At 37.8% G+C, this 11,120-nt stretch overlaps 2 protein-coding genes across 12 annotated transcripts; one reads left to right on the forward strand and one right to left on the reverse strand.

The window, feature by feature from the left end:
- Positions 1-809: 809 nt before the first annotated feature.
- LOC111797673 (uncharacterized) lies at positions 810-4,637 on the forward strand. Of its 7 annotated transcripts, none has more exons than XR_002815568.2 (3): positions 810-3,251; positions 3,358-3,417; positions 3,499-4,637. XR_002815568.2 is itself a non-coding variant. In XM_023680755.2 (2 exons), exon 2 carries the CDS (start codon positions 1,751-1,753, stop codon positions 3,002-3,004), a length of 1,254 nt encoding a protein of 417 aa, XP_023536523.2. In that variant the 5' UTR covers positions 810-1,224; positions 1,393-1,750; the 3' UTR covers positions 3,005-3,486. The 7 variants fall into 7 exon arrangements, 4 of the variants coding, with proteins under 4 accessions (XP_023536523.2, XP_023536522.2, XP_023536524.2 ...); XR_015421426.1 differs by having other exon boundaries at positions 3,600-4,637; XR_015421425.1 differs by having other exon boundaries at positions 810-3,417; positions 3,499-3,579.
- Positions 4,638-6,280: 1,643 nt separating this feature from the next.
- LOC111797139 (uncharacterized) lies at positions 6,281-10,350 on the reverse strand. 5 transcript variants are annotated; one of them, XM_023680057.2, is made up of 8 exons: positions 9,987-10,350; positions 9,611-9,681; positions 8,860-8,948; positions 7,499-8,663; positions 7,373-7,420; positions 7,187-7,282; positions 6,950-7,114; positions 6,281-6,527 (listed from the first exon to the last, which is right to left on the reverse strand). In XM_023680057.2, the coding sequence occupies exons 4-8, from the start codon at positions 8,630-8,632 to the stop codon at positions 6,384-6,386; spliced, it is 1,587 nt and encodes a 528-aa protein (XP_023535825.2). In that variant the 5' UTR covers positions 8,633-8,663; positions 8,860-8,948; positions 9,611-9,681; positions 9,987-10,350; the 3' UTR covers positions 6,281-6,383. The 5 variants fall into 5 exon arrangements, with proteins under 5 accessions (XP_023535825.2, XP_023535826.2, XP_023535824.2 ...); XM_023680058.2 differs by having other exon boundaries at positions 7,499-8,743; XM_023680056.2 differs by having other exon boundaries at positions 9,611-9,897.
- Between the last annotated feature and the right edge of the window lie 770 nt (positions 10,351-11,120).

An 11,120-nucleotide genomic window follows, 5' to 3' on the forward strand; every position in this document is an offset into this window, starting at 1 on the left:
AAATTATTATGTGACGTGTGGCATTTCAGTCCATAAAATATATTACTATATGCTTAAGTTAGATCATAATATAAAATGATTAAATAACGTCCCTCAAAATGTACCTTAAAATTAGTAAAATTTTATTAAAATGTTCGATGAAAATTGAAACTTGAAATAGTGTGGGGATGACCTAAAAACGTTGTGACATATCTTTTTTTTAAGTCACCATCACATCGATTTAGATCCTAATTTTCGTTCAACGTCTCTCAACGATTTCTACTTCAAAATTAGTCTCAAAATGTTAATCTCAAAATTTTATTTTAAAATTTTAATTTAAAAATTGAACTAATAGTATTTTAAAATTTTAATTTTGATATCCAAAAAAATCTATATTTAAAAAAGAAAAAATTCATCCATATTTATTTAAGTTATATATGAAATATATGATTAAAATTTATTGAGACCTCTTAAAAAATTAAATATCTTAATAAATCATATAAATAATAAGTTATTACGTAAATAAATAAATAAATAAATAATGCGTTAATAAGATAAATGCACGACAAGCCAATGATATTTCATTAGTTTTTCGAATGATCAGCCACATTGGGACTACAATACAACTCAGACTTCCCCGAGTAAAAGATAAAGTGTAATAAATGTTAAAAATAATAAGATTAATTATTGTAAATTTAAAAGTGAGGGAAATTAAATTGTTGGAAGAAATTTGATGAAAATCCAAAAATAAATAAAAATTAGGGTATTTTGTTTAGGAAAATTGAAAAAAAAAAAAAAAAAAAAAAAAGAAAAAGAGAGAGAGAGAGAGAGAGAGAGAGAGAGAGGCAAGAAGGCGAAGGTAGGAGGGGGGGATTGGGACCCAGTGAGTGAAGTTTGGTTTTTTCGCTGCAAATCTTTCATAGTTTTTTTCGTTGAGGTCAGAGCTTGTTCATACAATCTCCTTCTAAACCCACAAACAATCCTTCCATTTCCATGATTTTCAGCTTCCTTTCTGCTTCTTCTTCTTCTTCTTCTTGTTCTTCATCATTCATCCGTGTTCTTGTTCTTCAATCTCGTTTTCGAACCCCCAACTTCCGCTTTTTCTCATACACTTTACTGATCTCCATCATTATACTTCCAATTTCCTACTTCCAACTTCCTCACATCCTCAATTGCGCCTAACGGACGAGGGTTTCCTCTATTGCTGCTCTGCTGCAATTCGCGCCTCTTGCGTTCGCCTTCGAGGTAGGTGGTGTTTCTTTTTGTTTTTTCGACCGATCCGGGTTTTGGTTTTCTTTTTTCAATTTCAACTTAGGGCTTTGATTTTGCGCCATGATAAATACAAGTTTCTTGGCTTGATTTTTCTCTTGTTTCGCTGTGGGGTTTAGTGACTTTAGCTGCTTTGATCTTTAGGGTTTTGGTTTTGGGAGTATAGATCTGGGTTTGCATTCTACTGCTTGTTGCCTCTGTTGTTGATTGCGGAATCCTTCCGAATTAAATGTTACTTAGTCATTGCTGGAATTATGATTTCAGGCTGCTGTAAACCCGCTCTTTTTTGCTTGGTGCACGTACTATATATATGTTTGTGTATATTTTGTTTTTTACCAAATGGTGCGGCCTTTCAGACTTGATTTGTCCTGAATGACGAGGAAGTATAAATTCTGGGGGATTTTGTATTGGTACAGTACCGCAATTCAGCTTCAATTCGAGTGACAATTCTGGGGTTGGAGCTACAGTTTACGGTGTATGAACCCAACCGGCCTCTGGAGAAATGCAATCTCAGCAAGGCTCCAGAATTGATTTAGGCGACTTGAAAGCTCAGATAGTTAAAAAACTTGGAAATGACAAGTCCAAGCGGTACTTCTTCTACTTGAGCAAATTCTTGGGTCAGAAGCTGAGCAAGGTTGAGTTTGATAAGCTGTGCGTTCGTGTGCTTGGAAGGGAGAATATTCAGCTCCACAATCAATTGATAAGGTCAATTTTGAAGAATGCATGTGTAGCCAAGACCCCACCACTTATAAATGTATCAGGACATGCACAATCTGTACTACAAGCTTCGCACAATACTCCTTGTAGAGAAGATGCCCCTGAACAAACTGGATCTGCCTTCCCAAATCAGAATAAGAGTATACCAATTTGGACAAATGGGGTTCTGCCAGTGTCCCCACGGAAGGGTAGATCTGTCTTACGCGGGAAGTTTAGGGATAGGCCGAGTCCGCTTGGTCCAAATGGAAAAACAGCATGTCTTTCGTATCAATCAACTGGTACTGAAGATAGGAAAGTTATTACAGAGAATGGTAATGTAACCATGTGTGACTATCAGAGGCCTGTACAGCAACTTCAAGCAGTAGCTGAGCTACCTGAGAATGACATAGATGGATCAGTTCAGCGGCCGTCAGGAAAACCAAGAATACGTCCAACAGAAGCATCCATTCTTGAAGAAGGAGAGGAGGTGGAACAATCAGATCCCTTAAGCTTCCTTAGAGGTCCTCTACTTCCACCTCTTGGTATTCCATTTTGTTCAGCGAGTGTGGGTGGGGCACGCAAGGCCTTGCCAGTCAGCAGTAGTGGCAGTTGTGTCGATTTTCTGAGTTGTTATGACAGTATTGGATTGTCTGATTCAGAGACAGTGAGAAAACGCATGGAACAAATTGCAACTGCACAAGGGCTTGAAGGTGTTTCTTTGGAATGTCCTAACATCCTGAATAATACTCTTGATGCGTACCTGAAGCAATTGATAAAGTCTTGCCTTGAGTTGGTGAGAACAAGGTCTACATTTGAACATACGGGGCACCCGATCCAGAAGCAACAAAATCAAGGGAAGGTTATAAATGGTATGTGGCCTACTAACCACCTACGTGTACAGAATAGCAACGGGCGATCTGAAGTTTTGGAGGAAAAGAGTTTTGAATGCTCAGTGTCATTGCTTGATTTCAAAGTTGCTATGGAGCTCAATCCAAAGCAGCTTGGGGAAGATTGGCCTTTGCTGTTGGAGAAAATTAGTATGCGTGCCTTTGAGGAATAAGCGGTTGCAAAGGTTTTATTTATTCTTCTGCCATCCAAGGCTGGTCTCTGTTCCTTCGGGCTTCTAAACGCACCTGGGATGTCTTCTCGTTCTTCCCTTCTTCCTGGGGTGTACTTGATCGCTCCCATTTGGTTCAGGCTCCAAGCTTTCATGCTAAAACATTGTAACATCATTGCCTGCTGCATCGAGGAAGTTGAATTAACTCAACTAAGAAAGGGGGAGCTTTCAGCCAGAATGCCCGTAAAAGGTTGTTCTGTTGCATTTTTAGCATTCATATTGGCCCCATTTGCCACTACCATGTAACTTAGCTTTTCATGTAACTTATTTTTGAGAGAATCAAAAAAGTTTTGCAGGAATACTGTCATTTAGCTTGGTGAAAGATGAATCACCTGGGTGAGAGCTTCAGGTGCTCTGTATGTATCTTTAGAATCTGAGAATTTATTGGAATTTCAATATCAATAACAAATTAACATCCATTTCAATGCGCTTTGTAGTTTGGTCCCCTGTTCAACTATATGATTATCCAATATATAATCATGTTGCTCTTGTCTTTAATCCCACTTTCACGATGAATAGTGCCAGCTGCCCCCTCCAGGTAAATGTGAACGTATGCGTGTGAGAAGTTCGTCTCAGGAGCAGCACAGCCTGATTCCAAGATGTTTGCAACGAGATAGATATCCAGCTTGCTACTGAGCAAATCAATGTTCTACAGATACTATGCCCAATTGGATGCAGGTAATTCTTACTAAAAGGTAACGTAATGATTGAAGTTTGGAGTAGACAAGGCTCAAGGTCATAATACCACGGAAAGGTATCTTCTCCTTCTAGAACTAACAATTTTTCTTTCCTGCTCACATAATTTAAACTTCTATGGGCTCTAGTGCGTTGATTGCAAAGCATATTTGCATCTAAAGTACCATTAAGCATTGTACTAATCTGGTCTTGTGATGTCTGCTTTTTTATCATCATACTATTGATTTAGTTTTCTTCTGAGAGGTTTGCCATTTTTTTCTTACGATATATAGCTTGCTTGTCAGTAAAAAAATTTCTTCATTTTTAGCTGTATTTGTAGCCATGTTATGAAGTATCTTTTGAAATAACTATTGCAGTGTACAATATGAACTTCAGAGTCTGTAATGTACAAAGTAAGGAATTTATGAAGCAATCAAGGTGAAGTGGCGAAGTGCATGTGTGATATTCTACATTCGTTGGAGAGGGGAACAAAGCATTCCTTATAAGGGTGTGGAAATCTCTCTCTAGTAGACGCGTTTTAAAACATTGAGGAGAAGCCTAGAAGGGAAAACCCAAAGAGGGCAATATCTGCTAGTAGTAGGCTTGAGCTGTTATAAATGGTATCAGAGACAAACACCAAGTAGTGTGCCAACGAGGACGTTGGGCCCCCAAGGGAGGTGGATTGTGAGATCCCACATCAGTTGGAGAGAGGAATGAAGCATTCGTTATAAGGGTGTAGAAGCCTCTCCCTAACAGACGCGTTTTAAAGCCTTGAAGGGAAAGCCCAAAGAGGAAAATATCTACTAGCGGTGGGCTTGAGCTATTAACACACTATCTTTTCTTCTTACATATCACGTCACAAGCTTTATTTTCGCTCCCATCTTTTGAGTTTTTTTGTTTTTTTTTGGTTTGTTTTTGAGAAAAAATATTCTATTTCTGTCAATACTTCTGAAACTACATTATTTATGTGATGTTGAATAAGAAAAAAGAAAGCCTTAATCTTCCGTTGGCTTAGGAACACTTCTGATTGAGGAAGAACATACTGTCGAGTTTCGACGAGATGGTTCTCTCATCTAATTTATATCTTCTTAAATCGAATTTCTATTATCATGCCGAATGATCCAATGTTTGGTATAATATGTTGAAAACTTTGTTATCCTGAGCTTAGAGATGATCAAACTGCAGTCTTTGTTCTTGCTGTCCACACCAACAGTGGCATGCTTGTTTTAAAGGTATGCAGAATTCTTTGAAAATTTCGATATTGACCAGCTGTGCTTTATCCTGTTTCTTAATTCCCATTTATAGTTATTGTTCGCTTTTGTTCTCAGCTATGTCTAGACTTTCATTTTCTGCTTCATTGTAAGGCAATATCTGATGTCAATGTGTCTCGTTTTGTTTGTGAGCTAGTGTAAGTTTTTTGATAGTTCAAAGGAAGAAGTAGACATTTCTGCTATAAGCAAATCCGGTGTTTTAATTGACCCTTACCCACTTTTTAGACTTAGACTTTGATGCATCAATGAAGTACAAATGAGGTAGTTAAAAGTTTTCTCGAGTTCAACAACTATAATGTAACGGCCCAAGCCCACCGCTAGCAGATATTGTCCTCTTTAAGCTTCCCTTCAAGGTTTTTAAAATGCGTCTACTATAGAGAGATTTACACGCCCTTATAAAGAATACTTCGTTCTCTTTCCCAACCAATGTGGGATCTTGCAATCCAACTCCCTTCGGAGTCCAGTGTCCTTGCTGGCACTCGTTCCCTTCTCCAATCAAAAGGTTGTGAGATCTCACATCAGTTGGGGAGGAGAATGAAGTATTATTGACAAGGGTGGGGAAACCTCTCTATAGTAGACGCGTTTTAAAAACCTTGAAGGGAAGCCCAAAGAGGACATCTTTTAGTAGTGCGTTTGGGCCGTCACATATAAGGTAGGAGATCGAACTATCGACCTCCAAGATGGTAATTGACACCTTCATCTACTTGAAGTGACATGTTTTATTCAAAATTACTGTGGTGAAAGATGATGTTGGATATAGATATACTTATAATTGTATAGCCATGTGCATGCCCCTATGTATCCTATATTCCGGTAATCACATGTAAATCAATGGCTGTGATAAGTTGTAAGACATGTTTCATTCAACTTATTTGAATTGGATTGGCTGGAGCCCTTTGTATTGACCTTCTTCTCATGCTTTTCTCTATTCAGACCTTCCATGGGGTTTGGTTTATGGAATTTTGAACCATGGAAGCAAATGGGATGAAGTTCAGAAAGTTTCCATATAATTAATTAGGATGTCTTTTTTTAAAAAAATATATTTATATTTATATCAAGCCGGGACAATGCGAGGTATATAATCCCTGCCCCGGTCTCATTCATCTAACGGAGAGAAATCTCTCTTCACTCTCTCTTCCATTTTCCATCTGAACGGAAATTCCAATCCATGATATTGTATTTAAAATGGAGTAATCTAGCATTTAGATCAAATTTCTAAGTAACATAATTAAAATTATTCATACGGGTATAAAAGGTTTACAATATACTAATATAGTTTTAACTACATTAATTTTATTAATTAACATGAATAATAAAATCATTGATTTCCAATAAACAGATGTAATTTGAACAAAGAAACATAAAGTTAAATGGGTTTAAATCATCTGAAACGGTGATAAAGCTGTTGATTTGCAAATGGGACACCAGTTCTTCATCCTCAACCACTGTTGAATGCATGCTACATGATACTTGTGCTCACATTGCAGTCTTCCAACTTCATCTCCACTCACATATTCTTCCTGCAGGATGTTTTTTTTTTTTTTTTTGACAGAAACATCTAAATTATAATTGGGAAACCAAACAACTATCCAAGTTTCTATGAGAGAAATCACCCTGAAAAAAGTTGAAAAAGACAACTTATGGGTATGTTCCATGGTTAATAATCTCGTCCGGGTCGGTAGCTTGACCGAAAACCAGGTGGTTCGACTGATTGTTCAAGTAAAGATCAAAGAAAATAGAGAACAAACCTATAATTTGAGTTTCTTGAACCTTGTTGAATATATGCATATATATGTTGCCTATGCTATTCTCAATCCAGAATGAAATTTTATTCACTTCATCAGTTTTCAAGTCACTTTCATTCAATCTAGAAACTAAACCGGCATCCTGGTGCTAGAATCGACCGAGTTAATAGTAGTAAAGGAAGGGTCGGAAAGGTAACCTGACAAATACAACATTTGACGTCGCTCAAATCCTCGACCGAACCCGTGGCCATTCCTCCTTCAGGTTTAGACTGATAGATGCTTCTATGAAGGCATTCAGTCAGTTCTTTTTCAGACAGTGCTGTGCTTACTGTCCCCATTCCCTCTTCTAAATCTAAAAGTTGCTGTTTAAGAGAAAGGTTGCTGTCAAAACCATTGCATATGATAAGTGCCGATTGCAGAAGTATTCGGCTAACCTCATATGTCATGTTATCAATGTCAAGTCTCATGTCTCTGTGTTGATCATAGATGTTCAGGCGATTAAGGAACGTACTCGTCTCGAGAAGAATGGCCTGTTGCAAGACGAAAATGAAGACGTGTCAACAACACGTTTCTTTCTTAGTGAGATTAAAAAAAACTGAAGGAAGCAATAGACTACACGCCTCATAAGTTCGCTCCTCCCGCTCGATTCTCTCCAATGCCAATAATACCTGCAATTTTCATAATTCAGTGATAAGTCTTTCCCCGGACCATAAAAAAGTGATGCGGAGTGTAAACAAGTCGAATACCTCGGCAATGCCATTGACATTGCGACATCGAAAACTGTTTACATTTGTTGAAGTGCTTGAAATACCAGCTTCTGCAGCATGTAGACTTCGACTATAGCCCTCTGGTTCAGGGTAAGTCATGCGGTGTCTGGAGTGTGATTCTGAAGATAACTGAAGTGAACTAGAAGCATTTGAGGAACTGGAGACACGAATCCGAGGCGTCCATGAAGTCATTGCTATTGAATCGTGCACCGACATATTATCACTAATGCCTTCAGAATGCCTCGCCCCACCACATCCAGTCGTCCAACTTCGAGTCCCATGTGATGAAAGAACATTTTGCTTGTGAAACACGTTTCGACCCGGTCTTTGATCAGAAATAGAGATGCCATGCCTATAACTACACTTCTGTCCTCGGGAAGTTCCACTCACTATCTTTTCTCTAGAATTGGAACTGTTCTCACCATCATATATCATTTTCTTTGTTACATTCTTCCTTCTCACAAGGTTTTGATCCAGCAAAGAACTATCTAATGAAACTATTTCAGATACTGAATCACGTGCGAGGTTTCTCGAATTGAAACTACTGGAACCACCGTTTGATATCTGGCAAAGACTTCTAGGCCACATTGATGCATGAGTTTCTTGATTGTCCACTTTATATCTTTGAATGGTGTTTCTCTTAGATTTATTGTTAGAGTTCATACTGCAGCTTCCCCTTTCCATCAACATGGCATCAGCAGGCACCGAACGTTCGGATTTTACATGAAGCCGTGTATGGAGCAATCCAGGAGGTGAGGTGAATTCCAGTTCTTCCAACTCATCTTGAATGCTATCATTATCAGACGAATCGGTTTCAAGCTTAGATGATAGCTTTCCAAAAGGCTCCGGAAAAGAATTCCTGAAATTTCTGATTGCAGAGGAACTTCCAACAACTTCTTTACCACTCGAGCTGCGGAATAGTCGATTTGAGCTGGCTTTATTCGAACAGCCAACTTGTGCACCACTACTGGAGCATATCTTGCCAGTGCAGCCAAGTCGGTCGCCGTGTCGATTACTTTGATCCCTCTGCTTCATGTTATCCCTCAAAACTACCCCAGGTCCCTTCCTAGAAACAATTCCCACATGAACTCTTTTACTGCAATACTCATCCATCAGAAACTCTTCTCAGTCTATATAAATCAATCTGCAACGATTAAGGATCATATGAGGAGTTTCTATAAGTGGAAAAACTTCCATTAGACCAATGGTCAGTCATCTGTGTCCCTACTAACAAAAACAGAATACAGTGAAGATACCAAATGTAGTGATAAAAGAAAAGCACCTCTAAAAACCACAAATTCACATAAAAAAAAAACTTGTGGAGAAGATATAAAGATTACCTGAAATATCTTCAGCACTGAACCAAACAACTGTTGATCTCAACTTGGAAATTTGCAAGAAGCGCTTTTACTTTGGCACTTGATCAAATCTGCACCCATGATTACATTTATATATTAGAACCCTCCCGACGAATCGTGTTCATACGCTCTGACTCAAGGGGAACAAAGCAGTGATTACACAAGGTAAGTATCACTTGTTAATCAGTTTAGAAGACAGATATTCTTTGTCTTCCTTATTTCTTTTTCTGTTTTCTGTTCATGATATCGACTCGTCCTAGTTTAACATGAATTCTTTTGATGTTAAACAAACATAAACAAGATGGTCCAGATAAAGTAGTAAGGTCCAAAAACAAGCTAAATACATATATCATCATGATTAATTGAACCTGAGAAAATCAACATTTTAAAAGATCCTACAGTACTTGTGTCACAATCTAGAACTGCAGGCTTTTGGAATTATTGAGTAAGAAAGAATAATTAGCTGATTAACACCAAAACATTGTATCTAACAGTACAAAATGGATATTGGATAATACTCCAATGAAGATAAACAATCAAAATACTACAAAAAGAAAGAAAAATGGAAGAAACCTTGAATCATTTAGGACAAGTAAATGAAAAGAACGCACAATTGAATATCTCAGATACAAAATCAATAATGCACAAAAGGAACCGAATATCTGATCTTCAAGGAACATTTCTGAAAAAAGGACCATTAAAAGAATAGAGCAAAAGAATCCAAAGGACATACGCAATAATCGATCCTCATAAAAGGTGGATCTCAGTGTATTGTTTTGCTCGATTGTTTTCTACGAAATGTTCCTGTTCCAAGCGAAAGACATGAACAGCAATCCAGTTACAATGTATCGCAATCAACAGAAATGGAAGGGCGGGAAAAAGTTAAAATGATCAAACCAAACAAAAGGAAGTAGCCAAAATTCATTTAGACGTCTAAAAAGCATTCGGATCTTTCGTAGTTGGCTTCTTAAGGAAAATGAAGAGTGCAGAACAGAATCCATCAGGAAGACACCAAAAGAACTTCACAAAATTCGAAAAACTTCAGAAACCAAACCAGATTGAACATTAGAATAAACCGAAAGAAGCAAAGAAGAACAGAAGAACTTCACCTTCTTCCGAGAAAATTAGGGACAAAAGAACGAATGATAAGCTTTTTGAAGACGCTTTTCTTCAACTTCGGAGCAAGAATGGCGGTGAAAGAGAGAAGGAAAGGAAGAACAGAAGATCCGAAATGGAAATGGAAAAGAGGTAGAGATTTCGAGTGTGTAAATATACTGAGGGATACTTGGAAGCTCAGCGGAAGACCCGGGAATGGTGCCGTTCTGCAGCAGCAAGAACAAAGAAAATGGCGGCTTCTGCGATATCGGCCGTCGGATCGGAGTGTTCTATACAGTGGATGATCGACGGCTGAGGAACGTTCTTCAAGTCTCAACCATCATTGACTACGCGATTCCAGTACGGTGTCAGTATCAGTGTCAGTTGAATTATTGTAGGAATTTAAAGGTGTACGAAACGGAAAGATGTTTTTGTCACCACTGGGGGCATAAGCGTCATTTCGGTGCCTCCATAATGGGCCCCCAGCGGCCCGTTTAGCTAGTGGTCTAGAGGGCCCAGTATCCCGCTCCGTGTGGGCCATATTTTATTAGGAATTTGGATATTTCTAAAATTAAAAAATAGCTATAAGTAAGGGAATTTTCGTTTTATTTCCTCTTTTATGTATTAATATAAACTATAATTTTTTTAAAAAAAATTATTTAATTCAACAGAGGTATGATAATTTAAACCTCCAATCTCAAGAAGAAGAAAAAACAGATCAATTATCATTCGACTATGCTCGTACTAGTAAAAGTACTATAACTCTGTTCGTAACAAAATGTTGGATCTTAAGTAAAACAACTGTACAAACAATAATATCATTAATTAATTAAAGGAAATGAAACCAAAGAACATGTCAAGGTTACTTGTACCATACTTTGTTGCCATTTTAAAGCATTTATAATATTCATTATCTTTTTGGAGGGGGTGACGGTCCACTTGAGCATGATTTATATTACCTAATGGAGAGGGAAAGGGTTAGGAGAGGAAAGGAGTTCACAATAAATTTCTCAAAACACAATAATTTTTTTGCCACTATCTTTGAGGAAAGTGATGTCCAATATTATATGCCCTTCAACGCCAAGCTTAGCTCTTTCCATTGAGCTTTAACTTACTTCCAAATTTGGTACTTTAACTCATCAATAACT

Source organism: Cucurbita pepo, chromosome 6, assembly GCF_057944985.1.
Source record: "Cucurbita pepo subsp. pepo isolate OVF chromosome 6, ASM5794498v1, whole genome shotgun sequence".
Taxonomy (NCBI): Eukaryota; Viridiplantae; Streptophyta; class Magnoliopsida; order Cucurbitales; family Cucurbitaceae; genus Cucurbita; species Cucurbita pepo.